This window comes from Rattus rattus, chromosome 8 (assembly GCF_011064425.1).
Source record: "Rattus rattus isolate New Zealand chromosome 8, Rrattus_CSIRO_v1, whole genome shotgun sequence".
Taxonomy (NCBI): Eukaryota; Metazoa; Chordata; class Mammalia; order Rodentia; family Muridae; genus Rattus; species Rattus rattus.
In genome coordinates this window covers 51,581,226-51,603,841 of record NC_046161.1, presented here as the reverse complement: position 1 = coordinate 51,603,841, position 22,616 = coordinate 51,581,226, and the positions used below count along the sequence as shown (strand labels likewise).

At 44.4% G+C, this 22,616-nt stretch overlaps 2 protein-coding genes and 1 non-coding gene across 3 annotated transcripts in view; 1 reads left to right on the top strand and 2 right to left on the bottom strand.

Annotated features, from left to right (window-relative positions):
• Positions 1-12,006, bottom strand: part of Edc3 (enhancer of mRNA decapping 3) — a 42,542-nt gene extending 30,536 nt beyond the window's left edge. The window contains exons 1-3 of the mRNA XM_032911353.1: positions 11,925-12,006; positions 7,192-7,445; positions 4,358-4,677 (exon numbers count right to left, since the gene is read on the bottom strand). Coding sequence (XP_032767244.1) covers positions 4,358-4,677; positions 7,192-7,349 — 478 coding nt within the window. The 5' untranslated portion in view covers positions 7,350-7,445; positions 11,925-12,006. The remainder of the gene's footprint in view (positions 1-4,357; positions 4,678-7,191; positions 7,446-11,924) is intronic.
• On the top strand, positions 8,778-8,884 carry LOC116908463. Its single transcript, XR_004388981.1, has one exon. It is a non-coding gene; the product is annotated as a U6 spliceosomal RNA (small nuclear RNA).
• Positions 12,007-16,192: 4,186 nt separating the features above from the next.
• On the bottom strand, positions 16,193-22,378 carry LOC116908090 (cytochrome P450 1A1). The gene is made up of 7 exons (XM_032911373.1): positions 22,294-22,378; positions 18,823-19,673; positions 18,232-18,358; positions 18,057-18,146; positions 17,840-17,963; positions 17,614-17,700; positions 16,193-17,465 (listed from the first exon to the last, which is right to left on the bottom strand). The coding sequence occupies exons 2-7, from the start codon at positions 19,657-19,659 to the stop codon at positions 17,156-17,158; spliced, it is 1,575 nt and encodes a 524-aa protein (XP_032767264.1). The 5' UTR covers positions 19,660-19,673; positions 22,294-22,378; the 3' UTR covers positions 16,193-17,155.
• Positions 22,379-22,616: the final 238 nt, after the last annotated feature.

Sequence of the window (22,616 nt, the reverse complement as noted above, 5' to 3'; positions counted from 1 at the left end):
ATGTCTAAATGGAGGGAGGCAATTCCTTAAGTGAGTTTCCTCTTACGGGGTGACTACAGTTTTTGTCAAGTTCATAAAACTCATAGAAGTAATGAGATACTGGAGTAATGTTGGAGATCAGTATGGACTCACACTTAGCATGGTAGACATGGTCCCAGACATAAGTATTTATACACGTCTATAAAGACACACCCCTGTCTCTCTGCTGTCAGTTATAAGATGACAGTAGTTAGCAATGGGTAAACCTACTGGGTTTTAATACCAGAAAAAAGACAAGGAACCTGATTCATTTCAGGCTAAGACAAGATAAGCCTCAAGTTATCTTAAGTGTCATAAAGGAAGTATTAGAGAATAAAAAACTATTTCCTGTGTCAGGAGTATGTCACAGGGACATGGGGACTCGATAAAAAAGTGTTCCTATAGTCAAAGCTGAAATAATATGGTACCAGTGGCACACAGTAGCTAGGGACATGGCTCACGGCACACCACCTTCCTAACCTTCAATGTCCCGAGTTTAATCTCCAACACCAACACATAATAATAGAGCAGGGCTGGAGAGATGGTTCCCTGTAGTGCTATGCAATCATCAGGACTTTAGTAATTCAGATCCCTACCATATATCCCCACACACAAAGAAACAGACAGACAGACAGACAGACAGACAACAGAGAGGTGTGTGTGTGTGTGTGCACGAGCACACACACGCCTACACACACCTGAAATCCCAGCATTAGGGAGTAGGTACAGGAAGACCATAGGAGCTCATTAACCAGCTAGTCTGGTCAACTGGTGAGCTCCAGCTTGAGTAAGAAACTCTGTCTCAAAAAACAAGGTAAGGTGGAGAGTGTGACAAAAGAAAATACCCAGTGTCAACCTCTGGCCTCTACAAGTGCACACACATGGACAGATCTGCACATACAAATGCACATGGCACACAACACACACACACAAGTCATAAATTACAGTCACTGCACAGACCCTTGATACATTATAATAAAATGGTATTTTACCCTTTGTGTTTTCCTACCCAAAATATACTAGTCTAATCACAAGAAAAATATCAACTGAGGAACTTTCTACAAAATACCTGACCAGTATGCATCAAAAGTATCTATCAACAAAAATAGGAAAGCCTACGGCTCAAGTGCTGGCTAGTGGTTAAGAGTGTAAACTGCTCTTCCAGAGGACACTTGTGGATCACAACCTACTAAAATTCCAGATGTAAAGGACCCAATGTCCTTCTCTGACTTCCTGGGATACCTGTATGCATGCATGTACACACAAACACACATCCCAAAATAAATAGACAGACAAATACACAGTCAGTTAAAGATTAGTAATTTCTAAACGTAACATGCTGAATAAGATCTAAGACATTAGGGTAAAACAAGGGCACCTGAATAAAATATGCACCTCATTCAAAAAAGACTAAAGTCTAAGTGGACTGAGTCATTCTCTACCCAAGCATTAAAGTGTTTCTTAGGACACGCAAGTACTACTGCATGCATATCAGTCTTCTGTTTTAGGCCGTCACTCGTTAATACAGTTGCTTTACAGGAATTTAAAATGTCTAGAAACACCCCCCCCCTTTTAAATGGGGGTGGTGGTTATTTATGTATTTAAAATATGTGGGTACACTATAGCTGTCTTCAGACACACCAGAAGAGGGCACCAGATCTCATTTATAGATGGCTGTGAGCCACCACGTGGATGTTGGGAATTGAACTCAGGACCTTTGGAAGAGCAGTCAGTGCTCTTAACCGCTGGGCCATCTCTCCAGCCCTAGAAATACCCTTTTTATTGTTTTTTTTTTTTTTTTCACTTAAAGTAGGCATTTCTTTTTCTTCTCTTTGCTTGTTTTATTTTCAGTTATTTATTTTTACTTTATGTGCCCTGGTGTTCATTTGCATGTGTGTCTGTCTGTGTGAGGGTGTCAGATCCTGGAGACTGGTGTGTGTCTGTCTGTGTGAGGGTGTCAGATCCTGGAGACTGGTGTGAGTTACCTTGTGGGTACTGGGAATTGAAGCCAGGTCCTCAGGAGACCAGCCAGTGCTCTAACCTGCTGAGCCATTGCTTCAGCCCAAAGTCAGAATTTCTAAAACTTAAATGTCAGGCTTGACACAAATGTCACATCACAAGTTGGAACTGAAGAGCACACCAAAATCTTATGACGGCCACTGGGACAATAACAAGGAGCCAAAAGGACAGTAAGTGGCATCTGGAACCTTTTGTAATCAACTCTCCCACTCCTATGTGGGCTCTAGAAAACAGCTCATTCTAAATTCTGCCTTTTAGTAGGAAATGCCTTGGCTTTATTTTAGTATGACTCTAGTTTGAGTTTTACGTGTGTCAACGAAAACACACTTAAAATTCCTAATATATTTGCTACTACTTCTAGGTATAAAATGTAAGAAAAGTAAGAATAGTGTGCTGGATAGTAAACCTGACACAGGCTGGAGTCACCTGAGAGAAGGGAACCTCAATTGGGGAAATGCCTCCATGGGATCTGGCTGTGGACAAGCCTATAGTCCATTTTCTTAAGTTAATAATTGATTGGGAATCAGCCCATTGTGGGTCGTGTCATCCCTGGGCTGGTGGTCCAGGGCTGTATGGGAGGACAGGCTGAGCAAGCCATGAGGAGCAAGCCAGTAAGCAGCATTCCTCTGTGGCTCCTGCATCCGCTCCTGCCTCCCTGTTTAAGTTCCTGTCCTGACTTCCTTAATGATGAGCTGTCATGTAGATGTGTACACTGAATAAACCCTTTCCTCTCAGTTGCTTTGGTCATGGTGTTACATTGTAACAACAGTAGCCCTAAGATAGTTTACTATTTAGAAGTACTTTTTTTTTTAACGTTTTTAAAAAAGAATTATTTATTTATTTTATGTATATGAGTACACTGTTGCTCTTTTCAGACACTAGAAGGGAGCATCAGATCCCTTTACAGATGGTTTTGAGCCACCATGTGGTTGCTGGGAATTGAACTCAGGACCTCGGAAAAAGCAGTCAGTGCTCTTAACTGCTGAGCCACCTCTCCAGACCCATTTAGAAGTACTTTTTAAATATTTATTTTTATTTATATGTATGTGTCTGTGTGTCTATAAATATATACAGGTATCCAAAAGACAGAAGAGAACCTTTGGAGCTCGAGTTACAGGCAGTTATGTGCTACTTGACATGGGTACTGAGAATTGAACTTAGATCCTCTGTAAAAACAGCCAAACTGCTCTTAACTACTGAGCTTTCTCTCCAGTCCTAGAAGTAATTTTTAAAATTGTATCTATTTTATTACTTTATATGTATGAGTGTTTTACCTACATATACATATATGTAGCACATGTTTGCTTAGTGCCTTTGGAAATCAGGACACAGTGTATCAGATTCCCCTGGGATTAGAGTTACAGAGTTGTAAACTTCCCATTTGCAAGCTGGGAATTAAAATGGGGTCTTCTACAAAAACAAGTGCTCTTAACCAACAGGCTGATTATCCAGCCTTCCTAGAAGTAATTTTAAAAAGACCATTCATGGGTTGGGGATTTAGCTCAGTGGTAGAGCGCTTGCCTAGGAAGTGCAAGGCCCTGGGTTTGGTCTCCAGCTCCGGAAAAAAAAAAAAAAAAAAAAAGACCATTCATATGTATTTAAGGAACGTAACAGACGTGAACAAATCTGTTATATCTCAAAATTACATTACTCTAGTACACGTTTAAAAACATTACAGGTTTTAGTGACCCATCTATGGTTCTATATCTGTTACTAGCAAGCAAGACCAAAGAGTAATATATACCAGTAAGTGCTTCCCTTAATCGCCTTTAGTGGGGACATAAAAAAAATAAAAGTAAAATACTCAATTAAGGCTAGGGTTAAGAGTTTGGTGGCCGAATGCTTGCCAGATATGCAAAGCTCTGGGTTCAGTCCACAGTACCTCAACAAACAAAGCAAGCAAACAAACAAACCAATCAGCTTGTTAGAAATGAAAGGTTAACAGCAATGCCTACACTAACCCCTCCTCTCTAAGTAAAAGTCTACTCAAGAAATTAGCTGGAATACCCCAAGTAGAGTCAATCAGGTATCACAAACCCCAACAGTTATGAGATTTAAAACATGAATATGGTGCAGATCCGAGACCTTTCCTGAAGGGAGAAAAGTGACAAAGTGGGCAAGAAGCTTGGGTGAACCTCTAATAAGTCATTTCCTTTTCCTTGGTATCTTGAGGGACTGGCTCTAGAATGGCAGAAACACACTGTAACTCCATGAAACCCTTTGTATGAGGAATGACGGACTCATGGAAGGAGCAACAGTAGGTAAGTGTTTACAGCCTGAAACACCAGGTTACAAAAGACAGCACCTTGACTGTACTTACAGGAGTTGTGCCGACGACGGAAGCTCTTGGACTGACTCAAAGACTCCATGTGCCTGTCCACATAACTCTTTGAGCACTGCTGCTGCTGAGGAGAAATGGCAACGTCCTGGCTCTTCATATCTGTCCTCTTAGGGATGCTCTGAGGGGCACTACTGGAAGAGGCTGGCTTCTTGACCACCTTGCCTGTTCCATTCTGATTGATACTCATTTGGTACCCAACACCAGAAGGGCCTAATTCTGTCTGATGAAGGTCTCCAAACTGCTGGTTGTCTCCAGGACCTGGTATCTCCAAGATTTTTAATTCTGTAATATCACCTGCCCTGAAACACACAAAAGTCCAAGTCTCAAAATTATAGTAGCAATAGGAAGTGGTAGAGATGAAACTGGGGTTAAGGATGAAACTGCACTCTGCAAAACTGCAGTAACTCAGGGTTAACAGAAGTGAAAATTAAGAAAGGTAGCAGGACATCTACAGACCATGCCCAGCCACCAACTTTCAACTCATACACTACTTTAGAGACAGTTGTTAAGAACAGCTCTATAGCCTCCTTAGATTTCCAGAACGCTAGTAGCTTTCTTAAATTCTTTCACTCACTTGCTTTTCAACATACAATGCCCTTACTATGTGGTGAGCCCTGGTTATGAGCAAGCTACACAGAGACACAGTACTTCCTTTAAGGGACTCAGTCTGCGCACTGGAAAAGACACATGCAGAGGACGCCAGGGTGAAAGACATCTCACCCAGAGAGTCAGAGACTAAGAAAATCTGGCACTGTCCACAGGAAGAACTGCAAATGTTCTCTATGGTAGTACATAAAGAGAAATGCTTGTAGAAGGCTATCAGGAAGGTAAGGTGATAATCATAAGCACAACAGACTTTTCCATGGCAACAGGAAAGAGGAAGGAACCAACAGGGCATTGCAGCTCTTGCCCAGAACCCTACATTTGGGAGGCAAAGGCAGGATTGCCACCTCCAATCACCACCATTTGAAGACAGCATGGTTTACATAGCGTTACAAGGCAGCCAGGATGATACAGTCGCTCTTCCACCTGTTTTTGGCTTTTCTGTGCTGGACAGCTCCTGATGGGGATTTTCTTTGAAACTCTAAGGGTACTCTCTAGATCGTCATATTTGGGAAAAGTTTATTATGATTCTTAAATTTCCTTTTTAAGGTTTTATTTTCTTGGACCCTGGACATGGTGGCACAAGCTAACGGATCTCTGTGAGTCCAAGGCCAGCCTGGTCTACAGAGTGTGTTTCAGGTCAGGCAAGGTTATATACTTTTGAGACCCTGTTTTAAAAAATGTTTCCCTTGGGTTGAAGAGATGGTCCAAAGGTTAAGAAGGCTGGCTGCTCTTCTAGAGGACACATAGCTTCTGTAATTCCTGTCCCATGCGATCTCACTCCCTCTTCTAGACTACCCAGGCACCAGACACACCTGTGGTACATAGTTACTTAATGCAGTCAGTCTCTCACATTAAGAAATTTCAATTTTGGGGTTGGGGATTTAGCTCAGTGGTAGAGCGCTTGCCTAGGAAGGGCAAGGCCCTGGGTTCGGTCCCCAGCTCTGAAAAAAAAAAAAACCAAAAAAAAAAAAAAAAAAGAAATTGTAAATTTTTAAGATTCTTTACACTTATTCATTGCATGGGGGAAGGGTGCAGATGGAGGGGACAGAGTGTCACAGTGTGCACATGGAAGTCAGAGGAAATGTGCTGGAGCTGGTTCTGGGGACTGCACTCGGGCTGCTAGGCTTGTGAGCAAGCACTTTCTCTTGCTGAGCCACGTCACCAGTCCAAGTCTTAAATGACCAACTTTGGTGAAAGGTGTCAATAATATGACCAGCCCTCCTGAGGAAGAAACCTGTAAATAAACAGTGTTCAGCTGCAGGTCTTCAATCTGAGGTATCTTTTAGACCACCCACCTGGGACAGATGGGAGACAAAGTATCTAGAGCTCAGCTACATGTATGAATCCACATTCCTAGCCCTGACAACTATGAAATCAAAGTATTAAGAAGATACTCTGTGTACTACGGTATCAAATATTCAGCCATGCTGGAATTGAATTCTTTTTTGCTGTTGTTTTGAGATAGGTTTCTCTGTCTAGTCCAGGCTGTCCTGGAATTCTCTCTGTAGACTGAGCTAGCCTTGAACTCATAGATACCTGCCTGCCTCTGCCTCCCAAGTACTGGGATTAAAGGCATGCACTACCTCTGCCAGCTCAATCTTGCATTCTTTATGTAAAAATAAGTAAGCACATCCACCTTTTATAAGTGGTAAAGTTCTATATATACCAAAGATTATATAAAATAAATTTCTATATGGTCCAATAACAATAGATGATTTATTGTATATCTACTTTCTATGCCTATATATTACGATTACTTTAAAATATCTAAAATAGCTAGAGAAGCAGGGGCGAGCAGAATTCTGTGAGTTCCAGGCTGGCCTGGGCTGCATACTGCAATCTTGTCTCAAGGATCTGAGAAAAAAAGGTGTTTAAGTAAAAAAACGTAAAAGCCCCGATCCAAAGATTAACCAGAATAAACCAATTTTTTAATCCCCCCATCCCCCACAGAAAAAGAGAAGGGGGCACTTCTGAATTTGGCAGTTGAGTCCTGTGCAAGCCTGGCAAGAGATAGTACAGGATGATGACTATATTACACCAGTCTCCACTGAGAGGAACAACAGAACTCTAAGGCCTGTAAGACTGAACTCTCCTTCCTGACAAGACTCAACTCCAACAGCCCAGGCAAGAAGATACTGTCAATCACCTCGACTCCAGCACCCAACCCACCAGGCTGGATTTTGGAGGACGTCGGTCAGGACACTTACCGGAAGGTGACTTCTGGTACAAGACACTTCACCCCATTATGGAAGGGCCGAGTAAGAGAAATGGTCTGGCTGACCTGATCCACTGCTGATACTCTTCCCTGGTAGACGCCCAGGCTATCTCCACAGTTGATAGACACAATACTGCCTAGCCAATCCATTGCCACGTGTCGGATGTGAAGGCTCCGTGCAGAACCAGTACGTCAGGCTCTGTGCTCAGTGCTGTTGATAACACTCTGCCACTAAGGTGATAAAGCCTGGAAACAAACGCATAGAAGATGAGCATTTGGTAAGAAGTGAGGTGTAAGTGCACACACCTTTGTTTTAGATTTGCTTTATTTTGTGAGACAAGGCCTTACAGTGTACCTGGTGGAACTAGAACTTACTATGTAGATCTCAATCATACAGAGGTTTGTGCATCTCTGCCTCTTGAGTGCTAGGGTGAAAGGTACCACCACACCCAGCTTAAAATAACTTTATTCCCAACATTGGGAGGCTGGCGGGAAACAGGCAAGTGGATCTAAGTTGAGGCCAGGCTGGTATACAGAGTAAGTTCCAGGTAGCCCACACTACCCAGTGTGAATCTGTCTAAAAAAACAAAAACCATCAGTAAGAATGTGCATATTAATATGCAATATTGATACACGTATGCAAAGACCATGTAGATACCAGGTGGTGGTGGCACAGTCCTTTAAACCCAGCACTCGGGAGGCAAAGGCAGGTGGGTCTCTGTGAGTTTGAGGCCAGCCTGGTCTACAGAGCCAAGGGCAGGGCAGGTAACAGTGCAACGTCTTTCAAAGAGAGACAAAGTATTTGACTAAGCAGTAGAGTGCTATTTACCTCACAAGCAAGGTTTAAATTTTAGCACCATCAAAACTTTAAAAAAAAATTAAAAGGCTGAACAAAAGGGGCTGGAGAGAGAGCTCAGCAGTTAAACACTGGTTGCTCTTCTGGAGGATCCGGGTTCCATTCCCAGCACACACGTGCTGGTGACTGCAGTTCCAGAGAATCTGAGGCCCTCTTCTGGCCTCCTCAGCCACCGCACACACCTGATGCACAGGAACACACTCAGGTGAACTTTTGTACATAAAAATTTTAACTAAATAAGTCACTATAAATAAAATTAAAGTGGGTTCGGTCCTCAGCTCCAAAATAAATAAATAAATTAATTAATTAATTAAAGAAAGTACTATCTATAAAAGACACCTATTGGCCATCACCCACCACTCAGGAAGCAGAGGCAGGAGTTTGAGACCAGCCTGGTCTACACAAAGAAACTCTATCTCAAAAACAAACAAACAACAACAAAGGCACCTACTGTAGACTTGTTTCCATTCCTTGTCAGCTTTTGCCTACTTTATGTTAGGGTAGCATCAATTTCCTTTTTTATCATTTATACTCCATAATCTTATTTTGGCACCTGCTTTAGATAACAGCATTATAAAAAGCTGTCATAAAAACTAAAAAAAGAACAAACAAACAAAAAAAAAAACCCAACTAAAATTTAACAAAATGGAGAGCAGCTCTTGTTTTTCCAGTTAGTATGTAACTACTGAATCAAAATGTTAACACTAAGAAAATGTGGCTTTGTGCTCGCTTTGGCAGCACATATACTAAAACTGGAACGATACAGAGAAGATTAGCATGGTTCCTGCACAAGGATGACACACAGATTTGTGAATCGGTCCATATTTTAAAAAAAAGAAAGAAAGAAAGAAAAGAAAAGAAGAAAATGTGGCTTTTAGTTGTTAAGTGCAATTTTTTACTTGCTTCTATATTGATGTGCAACTGTCCATTTTTATTGGAAATTCCCCTATAAAATACATTGACGAAATACTGAAAATTAAATCAAATGGGTTATCCTATAAACTACCTCTTGGGTGTGGGGGTGCATGCCTGGAATCCCAGCACCTGAAAGGCTGGAGCAGGAGGATTACAGCAAGTCTGAATCCAGTCTGTCCCAGAGAGCAAGTTCTAGGCTATTCACAGCTACACAGAAAAACCAGGCTCAGAGGAAACAACATAAGCCAAAATTTCCTAGGACTGGGGACACAGCTCAGTGGGAGAATGCTTTCCTAGAATGTGTGCATGAATTCTGGATCTATTCCCCAACACTGAAAACAACAACAACAAAAAGTGGAACATAGGGGTTGGGGATTTAGCTCAGTGGGAGAGCGCTTGCCTAGGAAGCGCAAGGCCCGGGGTTCGGTCCCCAGCTCCGAAAAAAAAAAAAAAAAAAGTGGAACATTTTCCTTTACCCACACACTACTAAGGTTCCCATGGTTTTTGGTTTTTGTTTATTTTTTATTTATTTATTTTTTTTGAAGCTAGGGCTTGGGGTTGGGGATCTAGCTCAGTGGTAGAGCGCTTGCCTAGCAAGTGCAAGGCCTGGGTTCAGTCCCCAGCTCGAAAAAAAAAAAAGGAAAAAAAAAAAAAAGCTAGGGCTTGTGAAGCAGGAAGATAGACAGGAACTACAAAAGAACTTTTTTTTTGGGGGGGGGATCTTCTGTTTAGCTCTGGCTGTCCTAGAACTCATTATGTAGACCAGTCTGCCTCAAATTCAAGAGATCTGCCTGCCTGTATCTCCCGGCTACTGGGATTAATGTCACTATGCCTGGCTGACCTGTGTGTGTGTGTGTGTGCTCATGCATGCGTTTTGATGGAGATCAAATACAGAGCTTGTGCTAGTTGCGAGATAACCTCTGTCACTGAATTACGTATCTAGCACAGGGCAAATCTTGAGGCCTTTTATTTTGTATTTTGTACTTTTCCATCAAGTTATAATCTACATAAAAGTATATCACTCCACATTAAAAAACAAACCAACAACAACCCAAGACATGAACTCACTATGTAACCCAGACAAGCTCAACTCAAGATCCCCTTGCCTTAGCCTCCTGAGTACTGTGACTACAGGGACACACCATGACATCTTATGCTCAAAAATGTTCACAGTAATCCCCAACGGAGCTGTGACCTAAACATCACAAAGGGCTCACTGTGTCTCTGCTATTCTGACATCATGAAAGACAAATTTATGCTATTTTCAAACTTCACAAAAGTAGAATCACGCAGATTCATGTGTCTGGTTTCCTTTAATCAATAGTACAACTGTGAAATTCAGCTGTTAGTATTTGGGAGAAGTTAATTACCATGTCTGTACCATCTTGTTTAAGCATCAATGAATTTAGCCAGCCTATTATACACAGTTGAATTATTTCAAGTTCTGAGTTCCATTTTAAATAACATTTTTACATGTGCTCTGGTTAATATTACATAGAAAATCAGAATTGAAATTGCATTTGACTTTATCAGAAACTGCCAAGCAGAGTCAGGTGTGTTGGTGTACGTCTATAATCTGAGTACTCCAGAGGCTAAAGCAGCAGTATTACTGAGTAACAGGGACCCAAGTGGCCGAATGTCTCCATGACATCAAAACCAATAATCCTTTGTAGTCAAAAATCAAGCCTTTAATCCCAGCATTCTGGTGGCAGAGACAGAGAATAGCTGTGAGTTCCAGACCAGTCTGATCTACATAGACAATTGAACAGGCTCTTCACTATGTAGCTCTGGCCTGAGAGCCTGTCACCAAAAAAAGTCATTCTTTGCAACTACTTTTACTTCAGAGAAACCAACAACTAGGAATTTTGTGCCCCAAAACACTGATAGATCACTCTTTTAAGAAAAAAAAAAAAAAAGGTGTGTGTGGGGGAGGGGGTTTGGGGATTTAGCTCAGTGGTAGAGCGCTTGCCTAGCAAGCTCAAGGCCCTGGGTCCGGTCCCCAGCTCACAGAAAAAAAAAAAAAAAAAAAAAACTGGGTTCCACCTGAGGGCTCCAAGGATAGTCATTTATATTGTGGAAAGACTAAGGTTCCTCTTAACTCTGCAATCAGGACACTGAAAATCAATTACTTACGTTGATGAGGGCTATTCCTCCAACACACCCCAACACACCCCAATACTCAAACCACAGATCAAGTATCACTAATAACTACAGTCACAGCACAGAAAGGATAACCACAGCAGTGCATCGAGGGAAGTTAAGTGTGTGCACTGGCAGGGCATCAGTATCTCTATTTCCACATCCCAGTCCCGTGACAAGTTATTAGCCACCATGCGGCACTCGCACGACTGGCTATTAACCTTTTAGTCAAAGGAAATGAAGGCAAAGAGCTGTGAGAACCACAGTGACAACCAAAGCTGGCCTGAGACAGTCCAAGCCGTTATCATGTCCAATCTCTCTACCTCCTGCCTCCAACCCGAATCCTTGGGCTACACCTAACTCAGTGAGTACTCCACATGCGCCCACGCGCCCACCCCCACCAGTTCCTGCGGGGACGCGCGCGCGCACACACACACACACACACACACACACACACACACACACACACACACACACACACACTCTCTCTCTCTCTCTCTCTCTTCTCTCTTCATGAGCACGCACGCGCGCGCACACACACATACACCCCGCAGTTTCTGCCGCCAGTATAAAGATCTACAAGGCCTGGAAGCCCGCAGCCTAAAACGCACACACACACACACACACCGCAGTTTCTGTCCGCCAGTATAAAAATCTACAAGGCCTGGAAGCCCGCAGCCTAAAAAGAAAACCGAGCTGACCACCCGGAAGCGCCAGCCAACGAGCACCCACGAACACGCGGCCTCCCTCAAGTTCACTGTCTGGCCGCCTGCCCCCGCCTGCGCTGCACAGCACACCAAGATGTCCTCACTCACCAGAACACCGCCGAGGGGCTTCACGCCCACCTCCACAGACACAGGAGCAGCCACCACCTCCGCCGGAAACGCCCCCGCGTCTCGACCAACGCGAATGATGTCACTTCCGTTGACACAGGGAGGAGCCAAGGGGCGGGGCTCCCGGGAAATTTGAGTGGTTGGATTGTTAAGGATTGATGGGCAGGACCGCTAAATTAAGCCAGATGTTTTCTATGTGTGAAATCTGAATGAAGTAAGAAAGAAGAAAGAGAGAGGAGAGAAAGAAAGGAAGAAAATATGCTGGCTACTTTGTCAACTTGACACAAGCTAGAGTTATCTGAAAGGAGGGAACTTCTACTGAGAAAATGCCTCTGTAAGATCTGGCTGTAAGAAAGCCTGTAAAGCATTTCTCTTAACTTGTGACTGATGGGGAGGACCTAGGCTATTGTGGGTGGGGCCCTCCCTGGGCTGGCAGTCCTGGGTTCAATGAGAAAAAAGACTGAGCAAGCATGGAGAGCAAGCCAGTAACAAACACTCCTCAGTGGTCCCTGTACCAGCTTCTGACTTCAAGATCCTTTCATAATGAATACTAATATGAATGTGTAAGCTGAATAAACCCTTTCCTCCCCAAATTGGTATTTGGTCATGGTGTTTCATCACAGCAATAGAAATCCAAACTAAGATAAATTGGTACAAGGAGTAGGGTATAGTGACAGGCCAGATCATGTTTCGGAAGGACTTTGGAACTTTGAACTGGAAAAGCCACGAGAGCTCAGTGGGCTCTTCTGTAGGAGATTGGAAGATAAGAATGTTGAGAGCAGTGCAGATTGCCTGGCTTGTGAAGTTTCAGAGAAAAATTTAAAGACTATCTGGGCCATTTGTTACTTTAAATTAAGATTCTGTGGTTCTGGTTAAGTGGGGCTGAAGAAATGGCTGTGGTTAACAAGAACTACAAAAGTGAAACTTTTGCTTTCCTGGGATATTCAATACTGTTTGACTGGAGGTGAGAAATTAGTGGTACTTAAGAAAAGAAAAACATTGTTGAGGTGAAACCTTTTTCTTTCTTTCTTTCTTTCTTCCTTCCTTTCTTTCTTTCTCTCTCTCTTTCTTTCTTTCTTTCCTTCTCTGGAACTTGCTCTGTAAATCAGCTGGCCTCTGTCTCTCAAATGCTGGTATTAAAGGCATGTGCCACCACTAAGCATGATTAAATCTTATGGGAAGTATTTCCTGAGAGCTAGCAAGAAAGATAGAGAAGATGGAGAAGGAGAGAGAGAGAGAGAGAGAGAGAGAGAGAGAGAGAGAGAGAGAGAGAAGAAAAGAGAAGCTGGGGAGATGGCTCAGAAGTTAAAAGCATTGCTTTCCTACCACTGTCCATAACTCCTGTTCCAGGTAGGGAGGGTCTCTCTTTTGACCACTGAGAGGACCAGCAGGCTTATGGTGTAGGCAAAAACATTCAATACACATAAAATAAATCTAAAAACAAATTTAGAAATGTTTATGAGCTCATGAAGGGTTTTAATTTATGGGGACAAATTTTTAGTTACTTTGTTGCTATATAACCCTAGCTAGACTCAAACTCAAAGAAATCCTCCTGCCTACATTCTGAGATTAAAAGCATGTGCCTACACAATAGGAATTATTATCAATAGTCAAACTGCCTTATCTTCAGGAGTTAAAACTTGTTTAAGAGTGTCTCGAGTGACTTAATCTATCCCTGGAGTCTTCGTAGTATCTTTACCATCTGGCGTGGCTAAGTGTTCCAGGCTTGTCTTTTATTAATACTTCTGTCCCAGATTTGTGGCCAATTGTTTTCATAAGAAGCCTTGGATCTCAATCTGGGCATTAGGAAGTTAGAATGCTCATTTCTGTCAATTGCCCATGGATTCTAAGATTTAGGATATTAGCGGAGCAAGATAGTACATGGCAAAACAGGTTTTCACTGACCTGGAATTCACTCTGTAGATCAGGCTGGCTCAAACTTAGAGATCTGCCTGCCTCAGCCTCCTGAGGGCTGGGTTTAAAGGTGTGTCCACCACTGCCCTGCTTATAAACTGTTTTACCTATGCTGTCCAGATTCTTTACTTTTAAAATGGTATTTTCCCTTCCATTTACCCTGCACAATTGATTGTTGTATTTTAATGAAGATTTACTTTTTGTGGGTATGTGGGTATTTGAGGGGGGTATATGCATACGTCAGGATGGGTGAGAGTGCCCACAGATGCCAGAAGAGGCTTTCAGTTCCTCTGGAACTGGGGTTATGGACAATTGTGAGTTGCTCTACAAGGGTCATGGAACTTGGGTCCTCTAGAGGAGGAGCAAGAATTCTTGAACACATAGGTCTCCCCGGTCTGCTGCTGTTTGTTTTGCTTTTTAGTGTACATAAAGTTATACAAGCATCACTCCTGATTTAAGAATACGTGCTCTCTGTGTAGAAGAAACCCACACCTCCGGATTCCTTTTGCCCTTTGTTCCTTAATTTTTGGCTCTATTTAATTTGCCTATTCTGGATATATTATGTGTTCCTCTACATTATAGCATATAATACAAATTTGTTTGTTGTTTGTTGTTTCAAAGACAGAATTTCCCATATTTCAGGCTGGCTACAAACTTTCTGTAGCTGGGAGTGACTTTTTTTTTTTAAAGATTTATTACATGTGAATACACTGTAGCTGTCCTCAGACACACCAGAAGAGGGCATCAGATCTCATTACAGATGGTTGTGAGCCACCATGTGGTTGCTGGGAATTGAACTCAGGACCTCTGGAAGAGCAGTCAGTGCTCTTAACCGCTAAGCCATCTCTCCAGCCCTGGGAGTGACTTTTAACCTTTTGACCATCCTGTCTTTATCTCCTGCTTGCTAGAATTACAGCTGTGTGCTGCCACAGACCTCAAGTCTTTGGGCATGCTAGACAACCATCAGCTGAGCAGCATTCCAGCTGCGACTGCTTTGCTTTAATACAACCATGAGAATGGCAACTGGGCACCCTTGTTCCCTCTGATTTGGGTTTGCTCTTTATCGTGGCCTGAAACTCTTGGTGAATGTTTTTTACTCTATTTACTGTCTATTTACTCTATTCAGAAGGCATAAGTCTGGTAACTACTGTCCACTCCCAGCTGTTCAAGAAGGGGCTTGAATGGGGTGATACTAGGAAGGGTCACATCCCAAGATGCATGTCCTCTTAGCATGTTAGAGGAGCTTCTGGCTCTGTGGGTCTGTCCTTCACCACTACCTGACACTGCCATTCTGACATTACTAAGGGATGAGGATTTCTGCATAAAAAAATGTGAGCCACTTAAGAGAATGCTTCTCCAGAAGAGCTGGCCCTGTCCCTCACTGTTTGTGGCATTGGCTGAGCTAGCCAGAGGCAGTGCTGGAGAGCTCAACCTGGCGGTGTGATTATGGGAGAGCTGACAGGTTGACCAGCTTAGCTATCACCCAGGGTTTTGAGTTGCCCCACCCCAACATCTATCCCATCTATGATCTGCTGGAGCACATGAAGGGACTGGCCCTGCAGATCCAAAGCTGCAGGATCTCCATGACACGAGGCAACAACAGGATATCTGAAAGGAGTCCTAGTGAGAGCATCCAATATTGATAGTGCAGCAGAAGCCAGAGGCCTCCAACTAGACCAATGAATGATTCATTGCAATAAACATTTGCAAGCAAAGAAGTGTGGGCGAAAGGGTATACTATATGACACACTGTGACACACTGAAGCTTCTGTGATGGGGTTCTGTTTGTTTTGTTTCCAATATATATACTGGAAGGGTAGAGGACAGATACGAAGGGATGGGGAGATGAGTGAGATCGGGGGACATGATGTGAAATTCACAAAGAACCAATACAAAATAAAGAGAAAGCTAGAGAGATTGATTCTCATCCTTCAAGGAAGGCTCTGTTAAAATGTCCCCCAAAGACCTAGGGTCTTTTTCCAGTATTCCTCCCCACCTAGCCACATCCTCAGCTCTTGAATTCCTATTCCCCTATGAAGGGCTAGTAAAGCCCTGGTTACTGTGAATTAGATGGTATGCTTATGCATCAGACCCTTCCACCAGCTTTGGGGGCTTCTGAAAGCAGTCTTTCTTTTTTAGAGTTCCAGAGAGTACTTTCTATCAAAGTGTGACACATTAGAGGAGACCCCATTGATAATGTGCCATTCTCTTCAGCTCTCAATAGCCAGCCCTCTCCTCCCCACAGGAAAACACAGCATAAAGTCGAGCTTAAGGACGGGAATGTGGCTTAACTTCAGGTTCAAAACTTCTCTACACAGAGTACTTCCAGGTAATATTTTTATTTAGCTCATGTACATTTTTCCTATATATTTCTAGATACTTGAGTTAGATTTTTCTCTATTACACTAAGCGAATTATCTAAATCTATTGAGGTATGACTAATACAAATGCATAAGCAAAGTACAGGCCATAATAAAAAGCTCTTATGCACAAACATTTTCTTTTTAAAAAAAAAAGAAAGAAAGAAAGAAACGTTTTATACAGTAAAGACAAGAGAGCAAGAGCTGGTGTAGCGGTTCATGACTGTACCCTAGCACTTGGTAGGGTGGTAAAAGCAGAAAAAAGAATTAAGGAGTTCAAGGCCACCCTTGGTAGCAAGTTCAGAGGCAGCCTGGACTACACAATACTGTCTCAAAAGGCATTCCTTTACTCTAAACCTGGTCTTACTGCCCAGAAAGTCTGTCCCTATGTTCTTAGGTCTTTCTAGACACAACTCTCAGCCCTTCCTAAACAGGAGCATGGGCTTTGCAAGGACAAGGAGACCCTGTTTATTTCTATGTAGGTGAATGAAGGTGCTACACCCCCACATGCGGTGTCATAAATCTATGTGGGAAGACAGTTTAGCCTCAGCAGATGGCAAGAGCACCTCCGCGCCAGTGTTTTGAGTTCTCTTCTCCCTCCATTCTGGGCTACTCCCGGTTGTCATAGTAACCAGCCAGATCCTGGCATGACCTGTTGTAAGTATTTTTCAAACCAGCCAGCCACTGGAGGATCCAGAGAGCTCTTCAGGGGTTTTCTGAGGCCCAGGTATCTCATAACCCTTTTAGGTCTCCTAGTTGATGCTGAACTTGAGAAGGATCTGAGGGTCCTGTGGGTCTCCGCTGTGCCCAGTGTCTGTGTTCAGCATATAGAGAAACAAGTCCAAAGTAGGAGGCAGGCACAATGCCCCAGGGTCTGTGTTTCTGACTGAAGTTGAATCCCAGGAACAGCCACCTGGCCTGGTGAGCATCCAGGACAGTCTAAGCCTGGAGATGCTGAGGACCAGAAGACCGCATCTGCACTTGGAAGTGCTCACAGCGGGCATGTTTTAAAGTCAGCCCATAGGCAGGAGTCATATCCACCTTCTCGCCTGGTGACACATTAAATTCCATTTGCTGCAGCATGATGGCCAGGAAGAGAAAGACCTCCAGTCGGCCAATGGTCTCCCCAATGCACTTTCGCTTGCCCAAACCAAAGAGAATGACCTTCTCACTCAGGTGCTTGTCCAGAGTGCCACTGGGGGTAAGAAACCTTTCAGGCCGGAACTCGTTTGGATCACCCCATAGTTCCCTGTATACAGAGGGAGACAGCTGAAGTCAGTGTTCAGGGGATTATATAAGTATCAAGTAGGTCAATCCCCAAGGGACAAGGGGGTCTGAAGCCCAGGCAAGGATGGACCCATCCCACCCAGGAGTTTCCACTGCACCTGTCAACTTACTGGTCATGGTTAATCTGCCACTGGTTCACAAAGACACAGTGCCCCTTGGGGATATAGAAGCCATTCAGACTTGTATCTCTTGTGGTGCTGGGGAAAAAAAGATGCTCAGTCAGGATCGGGGCCACAAGGGAAATCCACACATGCTATGTCCTTCTCATGAATCATAATGGGCTGTGTATACTAAACTAAGACCTAGTATCAAATGTCAGTGGATCTGTGGCCTGACCTGTGGGGGATGGTGAATGGGACAAAAGATGAATGTCGGAAGGTCTCCAGGATGAAGGCCTCCAGATAGGGCAGCTGAGGTCTGTCAGAAAGCCGGGGCTGCCGATCCCTGCCAATTACTGTATCTACAAAATACAGAGGTTCAAAAGGATTAAGGGATTGCCAAGACTTTATCAGGGTCCTCCACTTAGAGTCCTTGGAATGGAGCCACCACCTACCTAACTCCTCCTGGATCTTTCTCTGTATCCTAGGGTTGGTTACCAGGTACATGAGGCTCCAAGAGATAGCAGTTGTGATTGTGTCAAACCCTGAACAGGATAGAACAGAGGCAGTGGTTAGGTAGGTAGCAAGGAGGGGCCCCTGAGCACAAAAATGATACACAGATACACGTACCAGCTCCAAAGAGGTCAAAAACAATCGTAATGACCTTATCCTCTGAGAGCTGGACATTGGCATTCTCATCCAGCTTCCTGTCCTGACAGTGCTCAATGAGGCTGTCTGTGATGTCCCGGATGTGGCCCTGAGAGACAAAAGAGCACAAGGTGAGCAATATCTCAGACCTACCTCTCCATCTGGCCTGGCCCTTCACTGCCATTAACACCTTTGTTCAAGAGGTGACATTCTGAGGCAGCTGTCCCAGTTTCCCTTTGCCTCTCAGAGTCTCGTTCTACCTTAGAGAATTGATGACCCAACTCAAGGGACCCTGGAGGCACAGAGCCTGACACTGTTAGTTATTTGATGAGTTCTTTTTTCTACCATGAAGCCAGGAGACAGGTTCTTCCTAATCCAGTAAGAACTGGCCCAGGGCTCCTTCCCATTCAGCAGCTCTTGTCCTATGGATGCACAGAAGGACCAGCCAAGGAAAGTTGTATTGGCCTGCTGAGGACTGAGTGCACACTGCTACCAGTGTTAAGCTTGCCCGTGACATTCTGGCCCTGGATCCTAACTGCTTCCCATCACCACCTGCTTCTCCCCAGCCCCTACCTTCTCAAATGTCCTGTAGTGCTCTTTGATTAGCTTCTTCATGAAACTGTAGAACCTCTTATTCAAGTCCTTGAAGGCATCCAGGGAAGAGTTAGGGAGGTAACGGAGGATAGGAATGAAGTCAGCTGGGTATCCAGAACCAGTAACCTCCCCAAACTCATTGCTTAGATTGACTATGCTGAGCAGCTCTTGGTCATCGTGGTCATAACGTCTGCCAAAGCATATGGCACAGATGACATTGGCCACTGACACTACCAAATACTTGACTGGTTCGAAGTGGCCAACCTCTGCCATCAGCTTCTGGAACTTGCTGATTAAGTATTCGGCCTCTTTGCTCACGTGCTCCTCCAAGTAGCAAGAGGATGCCAGTGCTGGGTCTGAGGCTATGGAGAAACTCTTCAGCGCATTCTGGGCCAGGCGCCGGCGGGCAGCCCACAGCGGTCCAGAGTCTGGGTTGAAAGTCATGCTCTGGCCGTTAGTGATAAGTGTGAAGCTGTAGAGGTCTGGCCGGCCTTTGAAGTCATCCCCCTGCTTCACCAGGGCCTGCTTGAGGGTGTTCAGGCCGCTCAGCACCACCACGGGTGTGGAGCCAATGCGGATCTGCAGCACGTCCCCATACTGCTGACTCAGCTTTGTCAGAGATAGGTGTGGGTTCTTCCCCAGGGTCAGCACGTGCCCTATGAAGGGCAAGCCCCAGGGTCCGGGTGGACTCTTCAGACCTTTGGGAACCCAGGTTCTTGTGGCTCGGACCACCCAGAATCCAAGGCAGAATATGGTGACGGCCAGGAGCAGCTCTGTGGCTGATGTGAAGGCTGGGAATCCGTACACAGAAGGCATGATCTAGGTGGCTGCTGAGAAGTGAGGCAAGAAGAAGGAAATCATCAGACTGAGGGTAAGGGAATGAATATCCTAAAGTGTCGCCATGCTAGTCAGGAAAAGAGAAGCCTTCCTCCTAGAGCTGCTCGCTGGGCATAGAGCAGGGCAGAGTTTGTTGAGCTACCACTGTGTGCTGCTGCTCTCTCTTACCCCACACACAGAAAGGCTGAGGTCTGCTAGACTGAGCTCTCATGGAGACGTCTTCGTACCCAGGAAGCTCAGTGTGAGTTCGTTTTATTTTTTACACAATATATTTTTTTTTCTTTTTTTCGGAGCTGGGGACCGAACCCAGGGCCTTGCGGTTGCTAGGCAAGGGCTCTACCACTGAGCCAAATCCCCAACCCCCCTACACAATATATTTTAATCATACTACACACACACACACACACACACACACACACACACACACACACGATCATTTTTTATTCAGTCTTAGACATAAGCAGATGAGGAAGGCTGCAGTAAGATTCAGAGAGAGTAGGTAACATTCTCAAAGTTACGCAGCTAGGAAATGTTGGGTAAACTTTCAACCCAAGTAACCCACTTCTAGAAACCCTCTCTTAACTGTATGGTTTCAAACAGTGGCTTCCAATCTCTGTGGTTTCCACTAACCCCCAATTACTTTGTGTTTCCTAAAATCAGTTTTGCATCCACTAGGTAGCATCATCCTAGGTAGCTGTGTCTAAATACGGCTTTGATTTTTTTTTTCCACCTAACACATTGCAGTTAATGCACAATCAACAAATATCACCCCGAAGTCTCTTTGGGTCCTACCTATCACCTTTGGGAAAGCCATCCTATCAGGAAATCAAAGATCATTTGTTTCTTCAGCCTCATTTCATACTCTAGCAGCAGGAAAATCAACTTCCAAATGGGGCATTGACTTGCCCAAAGTCACCCAACAATAATGGCAGAGCCAGGGCTCACAGCTCTTAGGGAAAGTTCCGTGGAATGCACGGCTGCTTCCCCAGGTGCCTCCTTTTGAAAAAAATCAAAGAATTTGAGTTCTCAGTTCTTTACTGTTCATCTCAGGATCTAAAGAATCCCACCAAACCCCAGTAGAGGACAGGAATGAATAGGAGAGGGTGCAGGGAAACCAGTGCCCAAGTCACCTTGCTCGCAGCCCTAGCTCCCTGAGTTTAACTGAGCCACTTTAAAAGCGGAAGGGAACCAGCTCCATGTAAGGACAATCCAAGCCAAGCTTTTTCTTGCGCTCAATTCTCATGAATGAATGGACTGGTCCCTCCCTTCTTTTGCTGGTCTTAAAAGAGCAGAAATGAAAAGGAAGATTCCTGTCATGCTAGAGCTATAAAAAAAAAAAAAAAAAAAAAACACTGACTGGAGTCAGGCAAATCTGGAATGGATTTGAGCTTAGTTTTGTCTAAGAGGACACTTTCTCTTTGGGCTTATTCTAGAAAAGGTAAGCAAATTTACAGACTGCTCTAAGGCTCTGCCCAGTCAGGAGAATCACTTTGCCATGAAGTACGATCCAGGTAGTCTTGGACAAGTCATTTTAACTCTGAGGCTTCAATTACATAACTGGGAGAGAGGGTAAGACAAGATTGCCCAATTCAGCTGGGAGGTGCTGGCCCATGCCTTTAATCCCAGCACTCGGGAGACAGAAGCAGGAGGAACTCTAAGTTTGAGGCCAGCCTGGTCTATAGAGTGAGATCCAAGTCAGCCAGGCTACACAGAGAAACCCTGTCTTGGAAAACAAAAACAAACAAACAAACAAACAAAAAAAAAGATTGCTCAATTCAGGGGGTGCAGATCCCAGGAAGAGAAAATCTGAACCACATACAACAGGAAGATGTACAATTCCTACCCCAAATACTATAGCCAGCTTGAAGTGAGGGGGCTTCCTGGAGGAGCTGAACGCAAAACATACTTCAGCATAATTGATGCCCCTAAGGACCTCTACCTTTGTAAGGTAGAAGGACCGAGGGAAATGTCACTGGGGTTTCCAGTTCCCTGAAGCTCTCAGTTTATGTGACTGATGGTGTCCAGCAAGGATGGAAGACAGTCAGTGGGCCCGGGGGCCTCTCTAGCCCTGGCCGGAAACAGCTCTGACATGCTACTCTTCGGGAGGGTAGAGACTACTGGGGGTGGTTTTTAAATAAGACAGAGAAAGCTGGAAAAGATCAGTGCATCTCCACTCTCCACCCTACCCACCGAGAGAGGAACCCTCACCCCCACTGGCAGTCCTGAAGAAGGGTAAATGTGCAAGGAAGGAGAAGACCCAGGGGACCAAAGGGGTGGACCTGAAGCGGAAAGGGGGCTCATTTCCATCTAAATATCTGATAATAGCTACTGGACCAGGCAAGTTCTCTTATTCCTCCAGCCTCAGTTTCTCCCTTAAGGAATTTATTTACTCTCTCTCTCTCTCTCTCTCTCTCTCTCTCTCTCTCACACACACACACACACACACACACAGAGAGAGAGAGAGAGAGAGAGAGAGAGAGAGAGAGAGAGAGAGAGAGAAAGAGAGAGAAAAGAGAAAACTTAGTCTTTTGGAGGAGCTACCCAGTAAAACTCTTCACCAAAATTTTCCTTTTCTTGGGAAGGAAAGGCAGTCCAGGACCCCCAAGCACTCACCTTTGGCTGTGAGGAAGGACTGAATTGAAGAGTGTTCTCTAGGACCCCAGGGAGGATGGGGAAACCTGCAAGAACTACCCCCTTCATGGTTAGGGTGAAGGCACCACCACCTTTATAAGACTGTCTGTTGGCCACGCCTCCTTCTCTGAGCCCAGTGGTGGGACTGAGGGAAGGACAGCCTTAGGGAGTGTTCTAGGCAGGAGGGGGATGGATGAGATAGGCAAGAAGCCAAATGGGGACACCTGATGTAGGTAAAGGCACGCACGCACACACACACACACACACACACACACACACACACACACACACACAAACACACACAC

Bases quoted from the DNA above. Each gene is read 5' to 3' on its own strand.
- LOC116908090 (XM_032911373.1), bottom strand. From the start codon at position 19,659: ATGCCTTCTGTGTACGGATTCCCAGCCTTCACATCAGCCACAGAGCTG. The intron at 17,964-18,056 runs GTAGGTGGTGGC...TGTATTTTGTAG, and splicing joins AAAGATCCAGGAGGAGTTAG to ATACAGTAATTGGCAGGGAT. The intron at 17,701-17,839 runs GTCAGGCCACAG...TTTTTTCCCCAG, and splicing joins CCATTCACCATCCCCCACAG to CACCACAAGAGATACAAGTC.